Source organism: Petaurus breviceps, unplaced genomic scaffold, assembly GCF_028583685.1.
Source record: "Petaurus breviceps papuanus isolate PSGF00001 unplaced genomic scaffold, PetGlider_PUasm1.0 178, whole genome shotgun sequence".
NCBI lineage: Eukaryota > Metazoa > Chordata > Mammalia > Diprotodontia > Petauridae > Petaurus > Petaurus breviceps.
The window spans coordinates 22,494,641-22,521,259 of NW_027185777.1; the positions used below are offsets into that span (position 1 = coordinate 22,494,641).

At 40.2% G+C, this 26,619-nt stretch overlaps 1 protein-coding gene across 14 annotated transcripts in view; it reads right to left on the minus strand.

The window, feature by feature from the left end:
* Window positions 1-26,619, minus strand: part of ZNF438 (zinc finger protein 438) — a 208,611-nt gene that overhangs the window by 37,430 nt on the left and 144,562 nt on the right. For 11 of the 14 annotated variants that reach the window (XM_069086435.1, XM_069086442.1, XM_069086436.1 and 8 more), the window contains 2 exons: window positions 17,841-19,698; window positions 15,990-17,124 (listed from right to left, as the gene is read on the minus strand). The exons of 2 other annotated variants lie outside the window; for them this stretch is intronic. In XM_069086435.1, the coding sequence (XP_068942536.1) occupies window positions 16,506-17,124; window positions 17,841-19,698 (2,477 nt within the window). In that variant the 3' untranslated portion in view covers window positions 15,990-16,505. Of the gene's footprint in view, window positions 1-2,830; window positions 5,257-9,830; window positions 17,125-17,840; window positions 19,699-26,619 lie in introns of those variants that run through there. One more of the 14 variants, XR_011168031.1, reaches the window with a different exon arrangement.

Consider the following 26,619-nt stretch of genomic DNA (forward strand, 5'->3'; position numbering starts at 1 on the left):
CTCCCCATCTCTCTCCTAACCAAGAATCTGTTGGTCAAAGTCAACCAGAAAGAGCCCTAAAAGAACTACTATATAGTAATTGCCTTTGGGCTCAGATAAGGGAATCAACTCACAAGTGGATAATGATGAAAGAATTCAGCACCCCTCCTCACGCCCTCCCCTTAGAGTCAAGGAGAAACAACCTTGGCATTACTGGGCAGTGGACAGAGCAGTGGGCCTGGAGCCCAGTTCTGCTTCACAGACTAACTGGGGCCAGTCACTTAGCAATCCAGACCTTGGTTTTCCCCTCTCTAAAAGTACTATGAAAATAGCATTTACCTCATAGGATTGTAGTGAAGATAACATGAGCTAAAGTATATAAAAGTGCTTTGCAAACCCAAAGCTACTATTGAAATAGTAGCTACTATTGTTATTATTATTTAGGCTAGTCAGTTTGGTATTTCACCAAATACCAGAAGCCACAATCCCTCCATCACTATTTCCATCCTCATCCAAACAATCAGACCATTGGCCTGTTCCACCAAGTTTCTAACCACTTGTGGTCCCAGGGGATCCATGGATCCATTCTGTATGTTGCTAGGGATTGGAACCAAGTAGTGAAGCTAGAGATGAGTAAGACCAGTAGAAAATAAAATTTATAATTAGTATTATAAAAATCCCCCCCCCCAATAAAGGAAACAGACTTTTTTCCACAAAAAATTTTTGCTTTTAGGCCAAACTTACATGGAGTTTCTTAAATGCAGTTAATGCCAGCCACTAAATCAATTATTTGATCTGCATCTTACAGTGCTGGTGGCAAGAAAGGAAAACCCAGCAAATTCCATTTAAATTGGGGGGTAGGTGGGGACCCAACAACCACAAGGAGGGAGAGGGGGATTATATGAGACAGGAGAGAGCTCCTCTACTCCTAGGATTCAAGGAGGCTTTTTCAGCCATTGCTGATCTTCTTCTCTCTATGTCTTATATTAATCACCTACTGAAAGAACTGTGCATTTAAAACATTTCCTCCTCAACACTGATAGACTTGACAGAAAATATCAAGATGATTTAAGAGCTTGTTACTGGATTTATTGGCAGCAATGCCAGATTGCACTTAGTGGGAAATTGGCAGGTATTAGCAATCGATTGGCTATGATTCAGATTGTGGGCAGGTAGGAATTGTGAAAGGTTTAATTTAAACATCACAACATGGCAGAAACTACTGGCTTTACTTAAGACTAATGAGGTCCTTGCAAATAACATCCCACAGCCACCTACTTGTAGGAAAAGTAGCCAGCCCCCTTTCCTGAAATACAGTCAAGCACTCTCCCATCAGAACTGGCTCTTTCATTCTCTGCTGTATCTGATTTTCCCCCAGCAGTAATTCCCTGGTTTCTTTTCCTGATTATAAGTTTTAAGAGAATTTTAGCATGGAAACATATTTAGGCTCAGCTTAGCATGTTGTAACTTACTGTGCACACTAAAAGACCTTTGATTGTTCCAGAATGAATTATTTGTGGAAGGTTATTGCACTGACAGCTTTGGAGACCAAGGCATTCTTCTTATCGCCAGAAGGGATGAAAGCTTGGGTAGTCCCACTGCAATTTTCTACCTAAAGTATTCAGCCCTTAGAGAAGCTGGTAGACTACTTACTTTCTGGGCCCAGAGTTCTTTCTTCCAGACTGTCAACAAAAAGGTTAATTAGTGTCCATTATAACAATGGTTTCTGTGATGTGGACATTTTCCCAAATGTGCCTAGATTGAGATATACAATTAACCCCAAAGGGCACAGAGGAACCAAGGTATTTCAGTCTTCTGTAGAAATTATGCAGGGTTCTTCAGGGTGTATGGAGGGTTCAAGGAGGGCTAGCACCTCTGGTGCCTTCTTCTCCTTCTCCAAAGCTTTCATTTAATAATAATAATAACCAATATTTATATACTACATCTAAATATATACTATATTTATATATAACATTTGTATATATATATATTTAGGTTTGCAGAATGTTTTGTATATATTATCGCATTTGATAACCCTGTGAGGGAGAAGGTATTATTACTCTCATTTTATAGATAAGGAAACTGAGGCTAAAAGGTTAAGTAACATGCTTAATAAACTACAAAGTACCTGAGGCAAGATTTGAATGAAAGTCTTCCTGACTTCAGGTCCAATACCCATTTAACAAGGACCAGGTGCTGTCATTCTATTTGTAGGACATGATTTAGTAGCAGTCATTCTTGAGAAAACCCACAGTAAGAGGTTCAGAAAGTTCTTCCTCAGTCCAAATGAAGCTTTGAACCAGGCATCACCTCTTTGGGGACAGCCAATCCATAAAAGTGGCCATGATTTGTTGAATGTACAGTTCTCAATGTTGAACATAAGCACTTAGGAGCATTATGTGGATTTGGGACACTCCCTAGAGGATTGGCAAGTAGTTCCATAAATTTTTTTTAGCAACTTGGGACAGATTTAAGCTGCTATTAAAAAAAAGTGAAACCAGAATAATTTTTTCCCTTGCTCAACCATTAAAAATTTAAAAACAAGGACCTGAGAGAAATATACGTGAGTATATGAATTACATAGACTTTACTTTTTGGAAGAGTCTAGCCAAATTGTAACAGCCATCTGAAAAGCAGAGTTTTCTCTTCACTCCCCTCCAATGGTCACTCCCAGAATTGGATATCTAGTATGTGGAGATACCAACAAGTTACATCTGTGAAGGTGGTACATCCCTAGGGCCAATTTCAAGTTCATTCCTTGGAGAGATGATCTGAGAAGGGAAGGGCCTAACTAACCTGATCTCATCCAGTGAGTCAAGTTTGGAAGTTAGAAAGTAATGGGGCACGTATGTACCATAAGATCCAACAAAACAACTTTATTGATAAGAGATGAAAATAACATAATTCAAATGCTACTCCCCTCCACCTCCACAGTCACCACAGCAAACCCACCACACTAAGTGAGGAAGGCATTTGAAGGCACTCTGGAAATCTGGGATCGGAAGCTCCCCCAGGCTCTGCTTTTTTTTTTTCAATTGCTTTATTAACTTCTGGTTTACATCATTCATTTCCGCCAGATTTCGAGTTACAAATTTTTTCCCCATTTTTCCCCTACCCACCACCCCAAAATAGCGGTCCCACAGGATATCCCCTCCTCCAATCTGCTCTCTCCTATACCCCCTTAGACTTTTCCAGTAGGGCATGGTGGATCTCTATGCCCCAATGCCTGTATATCTTATTTCCCAATTACATGTATAATAATTGTATTTATATATTTTTAAACATTTGATTTTAAAACTTTGAATTCCAGATTCATTCCCTTCCTCCCTTGTCACCCACCCTTACTGGGAAGATATGCAATTCAGTATAGGTTGTACGTGTGTAGCTATGCAAAACATTTCCATAATAGATATATTGTAAAAGACTGACTATATTTCCCTCCCTCCTATCCCACCTCCCACTTATTTTGTTCTCTACTTTGATCCCGTCTATTTTCAAAAGTGGGTGCTTCCAATTCCCCCTCCCCCGGCCTGCCCTTCCTTACATCATCTCCCTGCTCATCCCCTTCCCCCTACTCTCTTGTAGGGTGAGATAGCCTATTTAGTGTGTATGTCATTCCCTCCCTGAGCCAAATTGAATGTGAATAAGGTTTTGCCTCTGTCTTCCTGTTCTTCCCTTCCATTGTAACCATTTTCCCTTGCCTCTTCTATATGAGATAGTTTACCCCATTCTGTCTCTCCCCTTCTCCTCATTATATTCCTCTCTCACCTCTTAATTTCATCTTTTAACTATCATCCCTTCCTGTTAAATTGGTCCTGTGCCCTCTATCTATGTATACCTGTAAACATATATATACACATTCACATATGTATTCATATGCCCATATAACCTCATATATATTCCCTCCAACTATTTTCATACTCAAAAAAGTTTCATCAATTACAATTATCGTTTTTCCATGTAGGAATGTAAATAGTTCAACTCTGATAAGTTCCTTATGATTTCTTTTCCCTGTTTACCTTCTCAAGCTTCTCTTGCTTCTTGTATCTGAATGTCAAATTTTCTATTCAACTCTGGTTTTTTCATCAAGAATGTTTGAAAGTCCCCTATTCCACTGAATGACCATATTTTCCCCTGAAACATGATACTCAGTTTTGTTGGGCAGGTGATTCTTGGTTTTAATCCCAGCTCCTTTGACCTCCAGAATATCATATTCCAAGCCCTTCAATCCCTCAGTGTAGAAACTGCCAGATCCTGTGTTATCCTGATTGTGTTTCCACAATATTCAAATTATTTCTTCCGGGCTGCTTGTAATATTCTCTCCTTGATCTGGGAATTTCGGAACCTAGCTATAATATTCCTAGGAGTTTTCTTTTTGGGATCTTTTTCAGGAAATGACCCTGAAAGAATCCACCGAGTCTTTCAACCTCTATTTTGCCCTCTGGCTCTAAAACACCAGGGCAGTTTTCCTTGAGAAATTCCTGGAGGATGATTTTTAGGTTCTTTCTTTGCTCATGACTTTCAGGTAGTCCAATAATTTTTAAATTATCTCTCTCCTGGATCTATTTTCCAGGTAAGTAGTTTTTCCCATGAGATATTTCACATTGCCTTCTATTCTTTCATTTGTTTGGATCTGTTTAATAGCATCTTGATTTCTCATAAAGTCACTAGCTTTGATTTGTTCCAATCTAATTCTGAAGGAATGATTCTCTTCAGTGAGCTTTTGAGATTCTTTTTCCATCTGGCAAATTTGGCTTTTTAAGGCATTCTTCTCCTCATTGCCTTTTTGAACCTCTTTTGCCATTTGAGTTAGTCTATTTTTTAAGATGTTATTTTCCTCAGTCAGGCTGTTGACTCTCATTTCATAATTTTCCTGCATCATTCTCATTTCTATTCCCAATTTTTCCTCCACTTCTCTTATTTGCTTCTTAATGTCCTCCATGGCCTCTAACCAGCTCGTATTTTTCTTGGAAGCTTTTGCTGAAGGAGTTCTGACTTTACTGTCTTCCTCCTGTTCCATGCTTTGATCCTTTTTGTCCTCAAAATAGGAGTCTAATGTTGGTCTGCTTTGCTTGGTTTGCTTCCTTTGCCTGCTCATTTCGCCACTCAATTACTTGACTTTTGGGCTTTTTGCCACAGTTAGAACTCTGCTACCAGACAGGAGAGCTTTGTACCAAATGCTGGGGTTTTCTCAGCTGCCAAAGGTATTAGTTGGGTGCCCTCTTTGAAGCCTCCACACACTCTGGCAAGCTGGTCATACACGCCAGGACCTCCACCCTAGAAAGCAATTCAGATCCAAGCAGGTTAAAGCAAGAGCGATTACCCCTCAGACTAGTCACTTGGTCCCCCTACAGTCTGCAGGCCAGGAGCTGAAGCTGCTACGTGGGGCTGGCTGCATGGCTGGGGCTCCTCAGCAGCTTCTTGCCCTGAGGGAAGAGGTTGATGCACTCCCAACTACTGGATCCCAAATTCCACACTGCACTGACCTCTCCCTTTGTCCTTCGCATCTATGTGTTGATAATTCTGGACCACCACAGCTGCTGGTGACCTGGAGTCCCTCCAGCCAGTGGTTGGTCAGGCCCGCCTTGGGGCTAAAACCTGAGTGTGGGGCTGGGCTCCGCTCCCAGAGCCCTGCGCTGGCCAATTCCTGCTGGCCTGTCCTTAACAGGAGGTTAGCTTCTTTGTGTCATTTTGTGGGTTCTGCAGCTCCCAATTTGTTCAGAGTCCCCTTTTACATGAATTGGGGGAGGTAGAAGGTCCAGGCTCTGCTTTTAATGCCATGGGCATCCAGGAAAGCCAAATATCCTGCTCTCCCATGTAAAGGACCAGTTTAGCCTACATAAAACTGGTGTGGTTCCTACCACAATAGAGATAACTTTGAAGTTGACAGTCCTCTTCTTTTCATAATGTCTAGATGTTGCTTAACAAGGTAGGTAACAGACTTGCCAAAAGTCAAAGAAAGGAAGACAAAAAAGTCAACGTTGCCAAAGCAAAGTGAGTCCTCGGTGCAAGGCAGAGGACCTGGGTCTGAGTTCTACTTCTGCTATTTGCTACCAGTGTGGTCTTGTTGACTAAGTTGTTTTTCGCTCTGGTTCTCAATTTCCTCATCTGAAAGAAGAAGAGGGGGAACTGGCCACTGATGAGCTCTGAAGCCCCTAAAAGCTCTAAGTGTAGGATCCCAGGAGCATCACTGCACTCAAACACTCAAAAGAACCAGCAGGTAGTAACCAAGACTGTTGTAATATTGTGAACATGTCAGGCTATCACAGTACAGACCACAGTTTGGTACAGACGGGGCACAACCTTTCTGTGCTGGGCTCCATTCCCTAATCTTGCAATAGATGCTTTTTTTTTTTTTTGCTATCCTACCTCCTTCAGTGTGACAAGAGATTATAAGATACTCAATCCTGGAAGCCCTGAATACAGTGAATGGGAGGTGTTTCAGTCCTTGCTGGTTTGCAGATGCTTGGCTCTGATAGAATGCAGTGTCCAGCCATTTTTTAAGTGGGGACCAAGTCAACCTTTTTTTCAAAATGGAATGGATAAAGAAGGGCAGGCAAATGCCTTCCTGCCCCAAAATACATTCCCATCTTGGCCAAAAATTCATATTCTAACAGACGGTGCTTAGATTAAGACCTTTGTTTTTAGGAAGCCCCAGCAAGATGGCACGTGGAAGGAAGGGTAACACATGACTCCACCAGAAATTTAACTTGAATATGATCAGAGTAGAGAGCATCAAAGATCATGGCCCTGAAGGAACGTGGCATAGTCAGAGGTGGTTAGGGCATCACAAAGACATGTAGTATGAGATTCTTCCAAAGAACAAAAACTTGGAGGTGAATCAGCAAGGATCTGGACCCATGGGTTCTTACTTTCCTGAGAGAGGCCTGAGCACATGGGGTGGAGGCCTATACATGGGCTTCTCTTAGGTTTCGTAACTCTTCTGAGGATCACTATTCCTGGGAACAATATGTAAAATTTACTGTAGCTAATGATTTTGATAGCAGGAAAAATGGAACACCATTTCCTTACTGCCCTTATGGTAGTATCACAAAGGAGATATGTCCCCACCACCAACAGGCTTAGCATAAGTATTCCTCATTGGATATTATTTTCCTTCCCGTTAAATATTTCTCCTCACTCCCATGGAAAGGAATACTGCATACAATGCAAAAAAGTTTAGCGTTCCTGAAATGTGACTTTTTTTAGGGTAATTCTGCTGCAGAATGGGCTGCTTGATTTGATTGATTTGTCCCACACAAAGCATGCTGTTCTTTTAATTTTCATCCTCAGTTAGATTTGATCTGGGAAGATTTCAGTTTGATGTAAGGAAAAAATGCCCAAGAATCAAAAGTTGTCCTACAATAGAAAAACATCAGGAGGTAATGAGTTCCCTGTCAAGCAGAGGCCAGTGGAGCTCCAGTGAAGATTCATGTGTCAGGAAGGAGGCTGGACTAGAATCAAGGGTGGGGAACCTGCAGCCTCGAGACCACATGTGGCTGTCTAAGTTCTCAAGTGTATCCTAAAGGGATTGTACTGGGAAGTTTAGATTCAAAGGGCTGCACTTGAGGACCTAGAGGGCCGCATGTGGCCTCCAGGCTGCAGGTTCCCCACCCCTGAATTAGGTGATCTCCGTGGACTCTTCTGACTCCAGAAAGACATGGTCCTATTAGATGTGTGTAATCTCATTGTTTGTTACAAAATCAAACACCTTGAAGACATCTTGAATATAGTGTTCAGTTAGGGTTGATGATGCAGACCATGCATATGGGCTAAAGCAGACTCAAAACCCAACCTTGTGAGCTAGGAAAGGCCAAAAGGGTCTGCTAGTAGGAGCTGCAGTCCGTGCTGGATTTCATAGCCAGTTATGAGGAGTGTGTGAACTATTGGACCCACCATAGATCAAAGGCAGACAAGAGGGGGCAACAGCAATTCATCCATCTACTATAATACATTTGAAAGTGAATTCTGTGGCATGAATATTCATAACAATAGTAGAGCTTACCATCCCTAGGGAATGAGGTGATAGAAAAGAGATTGTGCCCTCAGGTGTTGGGGAGGAGGGATGTTGGTACTTCTTCCTTGTTATATATTCCCAGCAAATATCTATTTGTAAGAGATAATTGCTGTTAATTGGTTAAATGGAATAGGGGTGCTAATCACTAATGATTAACATTAGGAAGAACATGCTTGGGTAGGGGCTTGAGCAGATAGCCTTGGAGAAGAATTACCCTATACCCCCTCAGGAGCACTCTTTGAACCTTGAGGGGGATTTGGAGCCAGCCATTCTCTGGAAGAGAGCGTTCAGAACCTAGCTACAATGAATTATGACCCTATTGGCAGAAGCATTAAATAAAACAAAAAGCAATTTTGGCAAACTATTCTTTTGGGCTACAGCTTAGAAATGATGTCGTGTCTTGGAAAGAAGATCAGCCATCATGCTAACAGTTGGTAATCTAGACTCTGGAGAATGCTTCATTTCTTTCCTACCCAAGAAAACTAGGGAGTGCTGGATTTGGAGTCAGAGGAACTGGGTTTGCCTTCTACGATTGTGGGGCAATTGCTTCAACATTCTGGGATTCATAAAATGAAGAATTTGGGTAAACATCCTCTTAAGTCCCTCCTAGCTTGAAACATATGATGGAGGGGGCTGTTTGGAAGAAGACTGACAAAAATCCTATCCATAACAACTAAGTTATTTAGCCTACACTGAAATGTACATAGGTAACTTATATCTCCATTTTGACTATAGTTCTTTTTTTTTTTAATTTAAATTTTTTTTTTAAGCAATCGGGGTTAAGTAACTTGCTCAAGGTTACATGGCCAGTTATTTCTGGGTGTGGTGCTAAGTATCTGAGCCTGGATTTGATCCCCAGGTCATCCCGACACTGGAGCCAGTACTCCCACTCACTGAGCCACCTGGCCACCCCTTGACTATAGTTTCAATCAGCTATCAATTTTTTCCAGCGTGAGGTCAATTGTAAACTCAAAAGAGATGTCTTTATGGAGGTGCCAACCTCCCCATGTGGACCAGGGATTAAATCATGCAGAGAACTTGTCTGATGTTGAAACTTCTTCCTTTTTTTGCAGAACAGAAGCCTCATCTATAGAATAGCATGGAGTCACTGAAAGGTTATGGGACTTGCCCCTGGCCACATAGCTAGTAAGCAATAGAAATGGGATTTGAATCCTTCTTGGCTTCGAGGCCAGTGCCACAGCTACTCTGCTATGCTTCCTGTTGCAAGCATGAGGTGTGACAGAAACATTTTCACACGTAAGAGCTATGGAAAATGTGACACATACATCTGGTAGGGCCAAAGACATTTTTATTTAAAGACAAGGACAATATTTGAGAACATTTGCCTAGACAGCTCTCCAAATGTTAAAGTACTATTCTCCTCCTTTACATAAAAACCAAGGATTCAGTTTGATGCATAGAGCAGATGAGCCTGGAACCAAAGGTATCTGAAATCTCCACATGCTAAACAGACATTCATAGTATGCCTGGGAAGTTGTGTGTTTACAGTTTAATTGTAGAGCAAATTGTGACCCTGGCCAAAGCCAAGCTGCAATAAATGTTTCAGCTCCAAAAGCGAATGCCTGTGTAGGTGGGTAAACCTAAGTGAGCATATAAAGAGCTTAGATAAGTTGGTGTTTCTCAAACACCAGGGCTGAGAACTTGCCCTACTCAATCCCTGTTTGTCCCCACCATGACAGAAAAGTGTCACGGAGCGAGCTCAGTAGAAGAGATATTCTATTAAATATGGAACTAACATGGCATGACAGCAGTGTGAATGGAGCAAAACGGCCCAGATCTGAATTCTAATAAATAAAGCGAGTAAAGCACTTACCGTCAGCAGTCAAGTCAACCAAACCATAGGAAACTGGAGCACGGCAGCTGGAGGAGAGGAGGTCTGCAGCCAGAGAAGGCCATGGAACCCAGCCAGCTTTGATTATTTATGGTGTGTTGATGAAGGAACAACTTTCCATATGAGGCACAGCTTTACTGAGGAACAGTAAAGCTCAGCAGAGGAAAAGGTCCAGGGAAAGAGGACTGAACAGAAATGATATCTAATGAAAACAATTTGAACTTTTAAAAAATGTTTTTTGTCTAAGCCGGGGATTTCTTCAACATAAGGAACTTGTGATATGGAAAGCTGCCTCTGCCAAAATAGATTGGCTTGACTTGTCTATGAGTGAACAAGCATTTATTAAATGTCTACTGTATACTAGGCACTGTGCTAAGCACTTGGGGGATACAGAGAAAGGCCCCCCCAAAATACCAAACAATCCCTGCTGTCATTGAACTTAGGATCTAGTGAGGAAGAAGCATGAGAATGTTTCCATGTATGAACAAGATGTATACAGAACAAATGGGAGATAATAAATTGGAAAGGCGCTAGGTTTAAGGGGGACCAGAAAAGACTTTTTGTAGGTGGCATTTGAGTTGACTTGCAGGAAACCAGGGAAAGCAGGAGATGGAGCAGGGAGAGAATTCCAGGCATGGAGGAAGGCCAGTGATTGTTTTATTACATAAATTAAAAATAAAATAAGTAAAAAAAAATTTAAAAAAGGAAACGTTTGGAATCAGGAGATGAAGTGTCATGTGCAAGGAACAGCAAGAAGCTGGGGGGTCAAGAAGGCTGAGGTCTGAAAAAGCCCATCAAGCCTGGCAATTAAGGAATCACTGATAACTTGGGAGAGGCAGTTTCAGTTGATATAACTTATGGTCTTAGAGTTGTCAGGGGCCTTGAGAGGTTAAATAACATGCTCACAGTCACACATCTACTAAGTGTTTGAGATAGTACTTGAATCCCAGCCTTCCCAATGCCAGAATTGGTGCTGGAGCCATTACTTAATGTTGTATCTCACATAAAACAACATTCTATATGCTGTCAATTTCATAAACCATAGCTCAGAAATGATGTTTGGGGTATGAGCCATTGGCACCACATCTCTATATTGATCAAATCAAACAGATACTCCAAATCCTCCATTAAACTGTCATGCCATTGAAAATAATTATTTTGATCTCAACTATATTGGCATTTCCTCCGCTGGGAAAGGTCAAAGCCCATTTATAACATCTCATCCTGTGCCAGTCTCTATCTTGTCTATGTTGAGACTTCACAGATGATTCACTTAGTGTGTGGAGGCTTTCCTGTAGGTCTTTTCTACATTTCATAGATACTAAAGAAGCACTCAGCTTATCTATTCTCCCTAAAGGTTCCTGACATCCAACCACTTTCTGTCCTTTTCTGATCATACATTTCCTCAATTATATTCTTAAGTTTACTTTCTTCTTCCCAATGGTGATGGGCTGGTTTCTTCTAGGCTTCCCAACTTATCCGATGGATGCCCTAATGAACTCTGAGGATTCTTGGGCCTTACTATCTGCCTTTCTGTGGAAGCATAGAAACCCTGGGCTTTTCCATTCATCAACCCTCCTATATGTGACATCTACCCCATTGGGAATTTGAACTTCTTGAGTAGGGTCTTTTTTTTTTCCTATTTGCATCCCTATGATGTAGCACAATGTTTGGCACATATTAATTGCTTAATAATGATTAATTCATATCCTTTTACCATCTCTTGAGCATAGGTCGCTGTTGGAAACTTGCTAACCGTCCACTTGTGCCTACTGTCATCTCTCCATTGCCTTCTGCAAATTTCTGGTATTTCAAAATTTGTAACCATGTAACCTCTCCAGAAGAACATTTCTGTTAAAAAGGCAGATCTTTGGGGGCGGCCAGGTAGCACAGCGAGTAAGAGCACCGGCTCCAGTGTTGAGAAGACCTGGAGATCGAATCCCGGGCTCAGACACTTAGCACCCACCCAGAAACACCTGGCCGTGTAACCTTGAGCAAGTTACTTAACCCCAATTGCTTAGGGGCAGCCAGGTGGCTCAGCGAGTAAGAGCACCGGCTGCAGTGTTGGGATGACCTAGATCAAATCTGGGCTCAGATACTCAGCACCACACCCAGAAATAACTGGCTGTGTAACCTTGAGCAAGTTACTTAACCCCGATTGCTTAAAAAAAAAAAAGACAGATCTTTGTACTCAGGAGTCACTTAGGTTTATTAAATTTTCAAATTTAATACAATTTTCAAAATGCAATTGGGCCCTTTTCTCCTATTTGATTCTGGGCCCAATTAACTGTCCATCTGAAGTATCTGTCCCAAATACAAGGGGTCCTAAAAATCTTAGTGCGGTTCCTTAAAACTGAACTAAGCTTTTTGGAAATGCTGTATTTGCCACACTAAACTCAAAGACTGGCCATCCAACTGCAGGACAACCCAGACAAAAGGAATGCAGATTTGAGACCAGTTCTATTTCTACAGAATTCTTTGTTGATGTTTCGTTTTTCCTGTGCAGATTATTAGCTTGATCTCTTTTGAATAATCATGACTCTTACTGAAGCCCTGCAATTTGATGCAAGCAGCATACAGACGGATACTTTCTGAACATCTTTCCATGACTAGAGGTCTCTATTCTCCTGGTTTCTTTCTCTCCCTGAGATATCTTGTAAAATTATCCTGCGATGTTTTAAAGATTGGATTACCTCACACACAGATCCTAACTATTCTTATTTCAAGAAATCATTTGTAGAGGATTGGCCCAATGCATTGGAAGTCTTCCTTTGATACTCTTAATATTTCAGGGATAACAGGGCAGCATTTGGGTTATCTACTAGTCTTCACTCACCCTCCTCCTTTTCCAATCATAAATGCTGTCCTTATCTGAAATTTTAAAAAGTTCTGCCAAGGGTTTAATTTAAAAAAAAAAATCTACTTGGTCCTAACTGCTTTATTCAAATGCCTGACTTCATTAGAAGTTAGCCAAGAAAGTAATGCAATAACTTAGCTTAGCAAATATAATTGCTTTCCGTTATAGACAGTTTAATGTAGTGGCAAAAGCACTGAACCTGGAGTTAGAATGCCTCAGTCTAAATCCTCTTACTAATAATCATGTTGTTAGAAGCCCTTTCTATGTAGTATTTCTTGTTGATATTGTGGTCAACAACCAGCAGCATGCTGGAGCCAGCTTAACCCGGCTCAATAGAGCCTGAGTTAACTGACCCATAGTCAAGGACTATGAGTTTGTTAAATTTTCCATTTTAATTCAGAAAAGGCAAATGCTACAATGTATTGTGTTGACTGGCTGATTGTCTAGACTTAAGAAATAATTGAAAAAAATGTTCATAATGCAGCTTAAACTTAAATGCTGTATTTTTTCCCCCACAGAGTCTATTGTTAAAACATTTGATAGAATATCCCTGTCTAGCTGTTTAGAATGGAGATATGGATGTGACAAAGGGATATAATAGGGCAGAATGGCACTTGTTTTTATCACTTGGTTCCAATCAGACTGTAAGTCTGAGTAAATAGGTCTCAGGAAGAACTGACACCAAGAGATTATGGATTGAGGTAGCAGATTTTTTTGTTTACTAATTGGGTAAAACTGCCTTAGGTCAAAAAATGTGTCCTGTGGACTGAATTAAAGAGGCAGCTCTCTACTTGTTATATATAAGAACACGTAGGTCCAGACCTCCTTGTCTGAAAACTGATTCCTTCCCAAGAGTTAGTACCTCCACTGATGTTCACAGCTGGTGGAGCTTGGGAGGTAGAAAATAGAATATTGCTTCATCTTTGGGGGAGGCGGAGGACATACAACCTAATCCACTTAGTAGTAGTAGGCAGGAATTCAAGGAAGGTTTTTTGGAGGGGGAAGGGCAGGGGGTTTCTTCCTCTTGATTTTACCCGATGTTTTCCCCTCTGGCTGTTGAGGAGAGTACGAAGTTGGACTTTTGGCTCTTCCACACATCCAAAGGGACTGCATGGAAGGATCTATAGGACCTAAAACAGGCATGGATTGATAATCTGTTGTTTTTCTCTTTTCAGGAAAAATTATGTCTTATATTTTTAGAATTACCACTGAAGTATTAAAATCTCATTATATAGGACCCATTTTTGAGAAATTAGTAAATGTATACTGAGGTAGGAATTTTTATATGCTGGGCAGCTTTCAGCGTACTGCATCTATATGTTTACTACTGAGTTAATAAATTTCCATATAATTCCTGAGGTCATTAATCCCAAATTAGACTGTCTTTAACTAATAGGGTTGTTTCCCCCATTCTATTGGCAAATGCCCAGAGGATTGGTTTTGAAAACACCAGGTACAGAAGATGGTAGAAGTTGTAGGTATACAGTTTATCCTTGTTTCCCTCTTGATAGTAACTGATGAAGGATACGGACAGGATCTTTCTCTGAACACTCTTCTTCTAGCCTTTGTTAACAATGGGGCCTTCAGTTTCCCCAGCTCTAAAACATATGACATAAAAATACCTTTCTTGTTTACCTCCTAGGATTATGAGGAGAATAAAATGAGAAAATGTAGGTGAAAGCATTCTCTAAATCAGTGGAACAAGTTTAAGAAGTTCTGCTCTAAACTACAAATGTGAGGGATTAAGGGATTAAAACTCAGAAGAACCTCAGGTGCATTGGGAGCAAATGAATATTATATACTTTGCATCCACCCTGAGTTACAGAGATTCTATCAGGATAAAGTTGGTCCACACTATTCTAAAAATCATTTCATGATCAAAAGAGATAATTTCAATCATTCTATCATTCCACATTTATTTAAGTGCCTTTGTGCAAGGCCACTTGTTAGGCACTATGGGGGAATACAGAGTTGACTAACACATGAGCCCTGCTCTTGATGAGCTTACAGGCTCAGAGGAAAGATGAGATGTATATACTTGGCTTGGGAGATGAGGGGAAACTTCATAAGGATAGCATATGAAGACCTGGGTCTTGAAGGATGGGTAAGAACCCAAGTGGTGGAGATATAGAGTGCAGGAAGGTATTTCCAATAGTAGGAAACAGCATGAACAAAATCATGGTGCAGAGGCAAATTCTGGGTTGTGCTGGGAAAATGATAGGTAGTTCAATTGGGTGAATGTAAGTGTGGAATACAGAATGAGAAAGAGTGGGAAAAGCAGGCTGAGGCCAGTTTGAACCAAGTTTCATATCCTAAATTAAGAGGCTGGACTTTGTTAGATAGCAAGGAACCACCAAAGGGTTGTGAGCAGCAGTGCCATGATCAGAACCACGCTTTAGGAAGAGTAATTTGGTGGCCATATGTGAAAAGGGAAGGACCAAATGTAGGGAGACTAGTTAAAGGCTATTACAATTGTTTGGGTAAGTTAACGAGGGCCTAAACCAGGATAGTGGTGGTGGGAATTTAAAGGAAGGGATGGGTGCAAAAGCCAGGTCAGTGGTAGAATCAACAGGATTTAGTTATATGCTTGGAGAGGAAGAGGGAGGAACCAAAGGTGATTTGGGTTTTGCACTGGGGTGAGCAGAAGAATGCTGGTGTCACTAACAGAAACAGAAGAGTCAAGAGGTGATGTAGTTTTGGCAAAGAGGATGGTTTTGTTTTGATCAGTATCTTCCAAACATACAACAGCCATAAGGTTATTTTTATATACAGAATGGGCTGAAACTTGAAAGATGAACATTTCAGATTCCGTTAGAACATTTCCTAGACATTAAAAAAAGGATTTTTACTCGTCAATTTGAAAAAACAAAAACAAAAACCTAGCCTTGTTAAATTAATAATACTGTGACATCCCTCCAAGCCACCATTCAAAAAAGAAGCTAGCTTGAGGGACAAGGGAAAGTAGCCAAGATACCTAGGTTTCTGGCTTGAATAATCTATGTTACTTTTCAGATTATAAATATTTTAGCTCTGCCTGCTTGAAAATAACTTCTTACCAAGAAAATGGCTTTTTTTTATTAGCCAGAGTATTAAAAGAATTTTGATTACTTTGAAGAGAGAATTCTGTACTTGTAAGACATGTACAGCAAAGATTCTTCAAGGCAATGAACATTTAAGAAAACAGACGGTAGGGAGCATTAAGAAAAAAAAATTGAAGGACTGGATGCATGGAATTTAAATTAGGGCAAATGATAATCTTATTAAATACATTCTCCTAAAGCATATTCAAATAAAGCCAAGGATTTAATATGTATCAACAGTCATTACCATAAAACCTGGTACTACTTTTGAAACTGAAATTAAGTTTTCAGTCTAGGAAGTTATCAGATTTGTCAACGTCTATAACAGAAGGCATTTGTGTGCTCTTACACAAAAATGGTACCAATATATACATGTTCATATTGCACAGTATATTTTAAGCAGATCTTAAAATCTTCTTGTGTTTTATATGCACAGTCTGGTCTTTCTATTAATTCTGATAAGGTGTCAAAGGCTTTATCAGTTAATAAGTGACATTTTACAGCAAATCCTTATACAAATCCAAAAATTCTGTGCTGAATTTCTTGTGTAGTTCATAAGAAAAGGAAATTGTATAAATTTTGCCTTTATTCATGAAAAACAAAAAAAAATTTGTGTGTCCCAAATTTGTAATTGAGACACAAGTATAATATTAAACTCTGTGGGGGAAGGGCAGAGCAAAAAGTTCCTGCAGTGCTCCCCCCTTCCCTGCCCCCGGTGCTTCATTTTTCAGCCTCATTAGTAAGTTCAATGACTCCCTGTGAAGATAATGCACTTAAAAGAGCCCAGAGTACAGAGGGGTCTTCACAGTTGTGCTGCTGTTCCCAATGAAGGAAAAGTTCTTCTTTCCTTTCAAGTGTCTGCTTACAAAGAAGACAGTTAAAACCTAAGTTAGACCAGACCTGAATTTTATATGGTGTGGCACAGTCTGGGCTTGGCAAAGCCTTTCCGGGTTCACTGGCTCCCAGCGGAGCTTCCTCGCTCTTTGTTAGTATGTCCAGGTTTTTCTGATGGAGAAGGTAGATTTCCCTTTTAAGCTGTATGGGAAATGCATATACCTCCTCCTCCAAAGCATCCCTCTTCACCAGGCTTCTCCTCTCACTGTGCTGTTTCCAGAAATGAGCAGCTCGCTTTACTACTTCTTCCTGGGCACCTTTGCTGCCTGGCAAGATTCCTTCCTTCATTTTCCCTTGAATGTCCTCTCCATGCACATATAATAAATGAAACTTCATCTCAGAAAAAGACTGAGCAGTGACCTGACAACGGCCACACTTGATGTCCAATTTGACCTCACTGACCTGTCCTGGAAAGAGGGTCTCCTCGAGGCCCGATTTGTTTTCTCTGAAAATGGAAAAAGCAGAGGCTGTGTGAGAGATACTGCTAAAGCAGACTGAGCACTCACAGTCTGGCTCCTAAGTCACCACCACCCACCCTGCAAATGTCCCAAACACATGAGCTGATGAGGAGGGAGAATGAAAGCTAAGCATCATGGACACAGTAGAGAATGAGTTTGGTCAAAGAGAAATCCTTCTGGTATCAAGAATGGTGTCAATCACCACTGGTTGGGTGTGCCAACCTTCTTAGGCCATCAGTGTCCACTTGGCAAAGTCACGTTTCCCTTAATATGTGTCCTTCAAGGGGAGTGATTTATGCTGTTCTCATAGTCTGGTACAATATGTCAGTTGGGGGCAGGGAATCCTAGAAGAATAAGCACTGGCCTGGGAGTAAAGACGTCTAGTTCTACTCACAGCTCTGCCACTAAGCACTATGTAACCTTGGGCAAGTCATTCAACCTTTGAGAGTCCCTTCCAACTCTCATAGCCCATGACTATATTCATATTTGAAGAATGCCCCAACACTGGAGTTCTGCAAGGATTTAGGTCCATTACAACTCGCCCATTAAGAATAAAAAATTACATCAAATCTTTGTGGGAGGAAAATAGCTATGAAACCTTAGAGAGGTTTCAGAAAGCTCTAAATGGACACAGCATTACTTACTCCAGCCCCCAAATCAAAGCTGAATTTCTTTCCCATGTACCATGGTCACCAAAACTCACCTCTCTACTGATTCTTCTGTCCCTCTTATAGCTATTTCTCGATTCTTTGGCCCTTTTCCCTGTGACAGTTCACTGGTGAAAGGCTCAGTGTTGATCAAAACCCTATGCACTTCTTTCAGATGGCCAAAATAGACCCTGACATGACCAAACGCTTTTGCACAGAATTCACAATGCATGAGCTTCTTGTGACGACTCTCACTGTGATGAAGCTTCATATGGGTGCTGAGACTTCCAGAGTGCACATATGCTTTACGACAGATCCGGCAGCTGTATGGCCGCCTGTTTGTATGTGTGTTCATATGGTCCTGAAGATGGTGTTTAAACTGAAAGTGGTGGTTGCAGATGTGGCATCTGTACCAAGGCTTTTTTAGGGCAGAAAAGCCATTCTTGCATACAGTACCCGCTTTAGTGGAAGCGCTATTGTTCTGCTTAGAGCTGAGGTACTTATTTGTAAGTGAATTATTTAACAAAATGTCTCGTTCAAAGCCTTCAGGAGATTTGGTCTGTAGAAGAGGTGCAGGGGAAGTCAGTGGAGCCATTGCCTGCATTACAATGACAGGCTTGGGCATAATGTTCCGATACTTTTTCACAGCCTCAGCTTTTCTGTCTCTGGGTTCCTGGGGGTCAATTTTTACTTTTTCCTTACCATCTCGACATGTGTCAAGGACACACTTTCTTTTCTTTGTCTGAAAAGTCAAAATTTCATCTGGGAGCTTTCGTTTTCTTCCTCTTCTCTTTGCTGTTCCACCATTCAATTTCTTTTTGTTGTCAACTTCCACTTTTGTGGTTGAGCAAAAGGCATCTTCACAGGCAGCTGGCTTGGACACTTGTGTGAGTGAAGCCGCAAAGAGCTTATCTGATGTTTTGGTGGACACACTGAAGGTTTTTGCAAATGATGCAACTTTGTCACAGTTGGACCTGTGCCAAGGAGAAGTGGGACCTACAATGCTGGCATTTGGTTTAGTTTTACAAAACATTGTCGTCTTCATTCTTGAGTAAGGTAAGATTGGAAGTTTACCTTTCGGTGCTGTAGGAATCAGCTGAACTGCATTGCCAAAAACTGCTGGGGACAGGACAGTAATGGCTTTTGCAGAATCAGCTACTCTTTCTTTGATTTTCTCACCACCTATGACAGAGGGCTTTCTGGCTATTGTGTTAGCATCTAGGTTGACTTTCACTGAATTACTCAGCTCAGCTGAAGTTTCCTCTGGTACCCATGGCTTTGGAATAATAACAGCGTCACCTGCCTCAGGTTTGTTTATTAATGGAGGTCCAGATTCTACACAGTTGTTTTCATCAAGCAAAGCAGTAACTGTGATTTCAGTTGGCATCTGATCTATCAATATCACATGCTCAGATGAATCAATGTTAGCATTTAGTTCAGAATGGTTGGCTATTGAAGGTGATGGCTGGGCACATGTTTGTGTATTGGCTGGAACCTTCCTAATCACACTCACAGAGGAGTTTGGAATAGTTTCCATTCCTGGTACCTTCTTATTTCTTGTAGGTTGGTACCGAGGAATAGGCAGTTTAAGGTTTTTGGGCAACGACATTTTGGCCTTCTGGATGGGTTGGGTTGTCACTGCTGGGGTAACATGGGGCAAAGCAACAAGAGAAAAGGTTCCCTCCTGACCAGCAACTTGCATCAGGGCGTAGTTTTGTGATGGTATTACCAGAGGCCTAGCATTTGCTGAGCATGATGTGGGATGAACTTGATCAGAGAGTGATGGCGATTGATAGGGCAGCACTGGGGATGTTAAGACTTTTGGTGTAATTTTGGGGGCAATAGTCCTAAACTGAATTTTATTCTGTAAATTTTTCCCAGTCTGTGTTGTCCAGGGAGAGATTTTAGGTTCATCTGCAATAATACAAAATGCAAAAACAAAATATTATCGTATAATACTTATCCAAATGCTGACAGTTCAAACAAGCACATTAAAAGCAACTCAAAGGAAAATATAAATAAAATGAGATGGTAAAAGATTCAAAGAAGTGTCAAAGCCTAACTTTTGCATTTCTCAAATAGTATTCCTCTGGATTGAGGTTTCAACGCTCCAACTAGTCTTTGTGCAGGACTGGGAGTTAAGGCACAATGCCTAGCACATAGTGAGCTAAGTAATGCAAGGTAACTTAACAAACCTTTGTTTCCTTCCTTAAACAGTTGGTTTTACAAAGACACACTGTGCAAGCACCCACTTCTTATCCCAGGGGAGGGGAACACGTGGCCTTCTAGGTCCTTGGGTATAGCCTTTTGACTGAGTCCAAGTTTTACAGAATAAATCCTTTTATTGAGGGGATTTGTTCTGTGAAGTTTGGATTCAGTCAAAGGATTGCACTTGAGGACCTAGAGGGCCACATGTGGCCTCGAGGCTACAGGTTCCCCACCGCAGGCCTGGCATAAACCTTTTACAAACAGTCCTCATGACATTTTTACCTACTGTGCTCCGGTCATCTCTGAGCTGCACTTTCCTATGCAGATCGTGCTGATTAAAATGTAAATTGACTGTACATCAGATAGGTAGCCCCCAATGCAGAGCAGGACAAAGCAGATCCTTGGCTCTGTTTGAGGCCTCACCATTTGGGGCAACACAATGTATCCGCACAATGGAAGAACTCCAAAGCCAGCCTTGTTTCTATTTCCCCAAGTGACTTGTGAATTTATCTAGACACCTTTCAAACTGCTGATGTGAGCTTTTGCAATTAAATGGCTAGCATTTAGAAGCTGATGCGACTCTCCTCACCCCTTCACCATTTCAAAATATTACAAGATGGGGTGGCTAGGTGGCGCAGTGAATACAGCACCGGTCCTGGAGTCAGGAGGACCTGAGTTCAAATCCAGATTCAGACACTTTAACTAGCCATGTGACCTTGGACAAGTCACTTAACCCCAATTGCCCTGCCTTCCCCTCTCCAAAAAAAAAAAGTTATAAGATACCAAATAATATACAAAGATAGAAAACATTCTCTAGTGCGTGCAACTAAAATAATCATATTCTTTAAGATGTATGGGAGCACCCAGTGACCAGATCTTATTTCACTTAAAGGCAGCATGGTATAGAGGAAAAAACACTGGCCTTTGGACTCTGGTGATCTGGTTCTGAACTGTGTCTTTCCTGTTTACTCTCAATCTGAACTGGGGTAAACCACTTAGATTTTTTTAAGCCTCATTTTCTTCAAATGTAAAATGGAGATAGTACTTTGCTAACCAGACTTATAAACCCTAAAGTCCTATATAATGTGAGATATTGTTATTCTAATATTCTAATGGGTCCCTTCCTTAGCCCAATCTCATGAAGAGAAAAAAATGAGAAAAAGACTTGTTCTGAACCCACAATAGCATTTATCCTCTGGGTGGAAACCAGAATTAGGAAGCAGTTTCTGGCCAGAAATCTTTATATGAAGGAAATGGCCTCAGATAAGGAATACAATTTGCATTTCTAACTCTGGACAAAGTATACAAGTTCAATGTCTTTCTTTTGGGATTGAGGCATTCACCTATTTCTTTCTACAGTTTGATAAATGGAGTGTTAAGTAGGCTAGGGACATTTGTCATAGTCTCTATATAGATGACACTGCTATATTTAGCTGGAATATTAGATCGCCTGGACTATCTCAGGTTGTTAGGTACAAAAGGTAACACTGATCTCATGGTATACCTTAGTAAATGCCATTTGGATTTCCAGAAATCAAATATCTGGGATATAAGGGGAAAATGGGTATGTAACAACCATTTGGGACAAAAGAGAACTTTAGAGGGGAAGGCTCTTATAATTTAAAAAAATCACTGGGCCACTTCTGGAGGGATTCCCAGGGACAAGAGACCAAGTTGATTCATGACCTGAATCATCTCAGAAGGGTAAACCAGATAAAATTACGTGTATACCAACGAAAGTGTTAAGAAAAGCGGAAATAGGCCCTTGATTCTTCTACTTGTTTTAAGAGTTCCAGACTTTTCCCTCATAGTGACTGCCACAAAAATTCAGACACACTGCTGTTATGAGACCATGAAAATGCAAACGTTTGATAGCGTATCATGGGAAAAACTACATTGCCAAAAAGAAAGAGAACCCAGAGAGCCCTCTAAGGGCTGTCCAGATCTTAACAAGGATTTCTTCCACCATGTACCTGACAATGGTTATCTAGACTTTGCTTGAAAACCCTACGGAAAGGGGTTTCTAGATAAACCTCCTGGAGCAGCCCCATTTTAATTTTGAAAAGTTTTATTTCTTAGGAATTTGTTTCCTTAGGGCTAAATCTTCCATTCAGTGCTATCCCAGAGCTAAGCACAACAAATAAATCCAACTCCTCTTCCCTGTAAAAGCTCTTCATATATCTGAAGATGGCTATCATAGTCACCTCCTGAGCCTTCTCTTTTCCAGTCTAAACACCCCTAGTTCCTTTGGCAAATCCTCACACCGTATCTTTTCAAGGCCCTTCATCTACCTAGGTTTTATTCCCTAATGTAGTATCCAGAACAGAACCTGGTATTCCAGATGTCTCCTTATCAAGGCCACGCCCAACCCTTGCCTCCTTCCTTCTTTACACTGTTTCTCTGAATGAGCTGCCACAGCACATTGTTGGCTCATACTGAACCAACAGTCTACTAAAACCCACAGGCCTTTTTCCGATCAGTTGCTACCCACCCATGCCTCTTCCTTAAATTTTTTTTAACCCAAGTATAAGATTTTACATTAACCCCCTATTAAATTTCATGTTACAGTTAGTCCAACATTGCAGCCTAAGACATTATCAGATCCTTTCCCCTTAATTCAGTATCTGAACTTTCCCTCCTAGCCTTATAAATTACATAAAGGTAGAAATGGCATGCTTATACCATCCCTGCCTGTCTGTTCAAACAAACAAATCAACAACACTGAGCTACACAGGGCCAATTACAATTTCATTGGGCCCTTCACTAGAAACCTCTTTTTAAGTCATTAATGACTATTTCTGGTGTACTATGATTTAGCAAACCCCAAAACATTTAACTGTACAATTATCTAGTATATATATTCTTTCAACTTGTTCATAAAAACAGCATGAAAGTCTTTGTCAAATACTTTGCTGAAATCTAGCAAAACTATATCTACAGGAATCCCCTGTTCTACCAGTGCAATATCTCTATCAAAAAAAGGAAAGGAGGCCAGTCTGGCACAACATGATCTTGATAAAAACATGCTAGGTCTTTGTCATCACTATTTTCTTTTCTAGAAATTAAAAACCATTCCTTTTATATTGTATAATCCTAGAAGCTCTATAATTTTTCTAAGAATCAAAATAAAGTTCACTGTTCTATGTATTTTTCAGACTCATCCTTCCTTTTACTTTTTACTGAAAACTGGAGCAATATTTGCCCTTTGACAAGAATCCTGTGGCACCTCTCCCATTCTTTATGATCACTGAGATTTTATTAAATTATTAATTTAATTATAATTATATATAAATAATATAAATATATTATTATATATTTATAATATATATTAAAATATAATATAAAAAATAAATAATAATAAAAAAATAACAGAAATTAAATCTGTAGGTTCACACAGTGCCCTGTAATATGCTTACTCTAGACCTGGCCACTTGAATTCATCAAAGGAAGTTGTATGTTTTCTTTCTAAATGCCATCATATTTATTTGGATTTCAACTCCCTCTTATTAGACACCTCTTTTCTAATTTTTTCAATCAGAAGGTTGTCTTCTCGGCAGAGAAACTTTGTGAACTTAATTTTTTTTTCCTTTTTGGAGGTCAATTGCCCAAAGTCACACGGCTAGTGTGTCTAGTGTCTGAGGCCGGATTTGAATTCAGGTCCTCCTGACTCCAGGGCCGGTGCTCTATTCCCAGTACCACCTAGCCGCCCCATAGCTTTGTAAACTTTAATGGCCCTGTTACAGTAGTGTGGCCAATTCATTTGTGCTTGCCTATGGATAACACCTTATGAATTCTCCATAAGAGGTTCACTTTAGGATGCTGGGAGTTTTCCTCTAGTTTTCTTGATACTGTGTGGCTTCCAATGGAGCACATAGATTTTCCACTGGTTATCTTTTCTCTCATTATGTTATTTGCTCATCTTTTCTTTTCTGGTCATTCATTTCTTAAGCAATCCTCCAGATTAAAATGTCAAAGGGAAATCAATGTTTGTTGTTGTTTAGTAATTTTTCAGTCATGTCTGACCCCTTTTGGGGTTTTCTTGGCAAAGATACTAGAGCTATTTGCCATTTCCTTCTCCAGCTCATTTTATAGATGAGGACTGAGGTAAACAGGGCTAAGGGACTTGCCCAGGGTCACATAAGCTAGTAAGTATCTGAGGCCTGATTTCAGGCCAGACACTCTTCTTTAGCAAAATAAATAAAAATATAATACAATACAGAAAAAAGTTAATTTGTAGTTCTAAGTCAATGTGCAGCCTGCAGGGACCCATTTCTATCTGATTTTGATACTAGTGCTTTTTAGCAGGGCTTCTTAAACTTTTTCCACCTGTGACCCCTTTAGTCCTTTTTCCACATAATTTTTCATTTGTAATGTATTGTAGCCTACCTGGAGCTACTACCTATTAGGTGACCTCAACTTTCTTTGGAAATGGATATTCCATGACCTATAACCATAAAGCATTGCTGGAATAATACTGATGTTAATTAGATGGGCTTTTGCATTAGTACTAAGTTTGGGATTGTTAAAAGCACTGCACAGTTTCTCCAAAGAAATCTAGTTGGCAATCCTCTTGCCATTCATTTGGGGCTACTTTACCATACACCTGTAGCATCTAAGAAACAAACATGGATGGACTGGCTTTAGGTTTATCCTTCCAGCTCCTGATCATAGACTGGACAACAGACATACTTCATTAACTGGGTTTTTCCTGTATATATAGTTAGGCTAAACTTTTGAGTAAGTGTGGATTGCATTTAGGAGTCAACAGCATTCTGAAATTTGATGCTATCAACACAATGACATCCACAAATAGGAGTATCTGGAGAAAGTCAATATTCATAGAGAATCTCTCTTCCAATTGGATTATGAGTTGAATATCCTCCATCACAGTGGCAAATGTCATTGGCGAGGATATATCTATTTGATGCTTTGATCAGTAAATCAGAAGGCTGAATGAAATTATAGTTGCCGATGCAACTTTCTGTTATTCCTGATCAAATGCAGTCCTTTCTACAGTATACAATAAGCAAAGCAGGGTCTTATCCTCTCTGTACATCTTAGTCAGATGTGTGACCGGAAACGTGTGAAACTGAAATGCTGCAGAATGCACTGTGTAGATGCCTGCCCATCTCCTGCTTGTACTTCCATTAAGGGCGTCGTCCCTCCATATCTGTGCAGATTATTCTCATAAAGATTTTGTAGAGGAAGGAAAGTAGACATATGGGTTGTTAGTTCTCTTTTAATTACTCTTATCAATGATAACAAAGTCTACGTTCCTCCAGAGACTCTGGTCTCTTCCCTTTTAAGACACCAAAGGAATCAGTCCTCCGGTGCCCTGTTCTGCACGCTCTGCTTGCTCTTTCCATCTTTAGTGAAATTTCTACTTCCTCATGTTACGAGGTTTTCAGCAATGATTCCATTGTCATTGATGGAGAAATAAGTTTTGTCACAAAAATTTTACAGATCCCTTCCATTTGGGGGGTTGGGGGGACACTGTATTGTTCTCCTTCCAGCTTCATTCTTAATTGCTCCAAGAAAGATGCGGCTTAATGGGGAATCTTTACCAAACATTCTTTAAAATTGCTTTTATTTCCCTTGTTTCTCACTATTTTATGAAGTGATGCTGCTTATAATATTCCACTTCTTTTTCCATAAGATTTCACAAATGAGTTTATATTCTAAATTAGATTTGCCTTTGCCTACCAAATCTTACTGCCCAGAAAAGAGATCAAGTATTTGCTGACTTAAGTGGTTTTCCTAGGCTCTTTTACTTTCCTTATGATAGTAAAATTTACGTTGGTTAAACTATTTAGGAAAATGTGAGTATCTATGTTGACGTGCACTTTTGCCTATTTCCCATTTTTCAGGATCAACAGTTAATTTAAATGTATCAGGTTGGAATTACTTCAATTGCTTGCCATATCTCATTTTTAGCCTTTTTCTGAAGTTGGTATTGATTTGGATCTTTGTTTTAACAAGTCAATGATCTGACTATGGAGAGCTATTTTAAAATACAGGCTGTATTAAAAACCAGCTACTTTTCCCCTCAATTAGAATATAAGAAATTTTATTTTTCATGATACTGTTTCAATGTTTATCACACTCAACAACTTTCTACTCTCTTCTTAAAGAAAATATGACCTATAGACGTGAGGCTACTGTATTGTATAGTCTCCAAGTCTTTCTAGTGAGAGAAAGTGAATTACCTTTCATTCATTTTGTATGTTTCTATGTGCACATCTTATATCTCCTAAGAGAATGTTAAGTACCTCAAGGAAGTAGAGAAGCATATATGAGAATGTACCACAGTGCAATGGCTCTTTCCTATCATCTCTCTGAATGCTTTGAAATGTTCTCTTCTCAAATCTAGGGAGTGTATTCAACTTTGCCCAACTTTTCTATTCTTCTCCACCACTTTCCCCAGGGTTTCCATTTTTTGTACTTTAGCAACTAGTTCTTCCTTAATTTGTCTTTTCTTCAGAAAAATTATTTGGCAATTATCTGGGTTTGGGATAAAATCAGGTCTTAAGTTTCTGGCCAAGAGTTTACCTCATGGACTGATCATTAAGGTACAGGACTTCCAAATGAGCATTCAACATGTTTCTGGTCATGAGACTATCTTGGCAG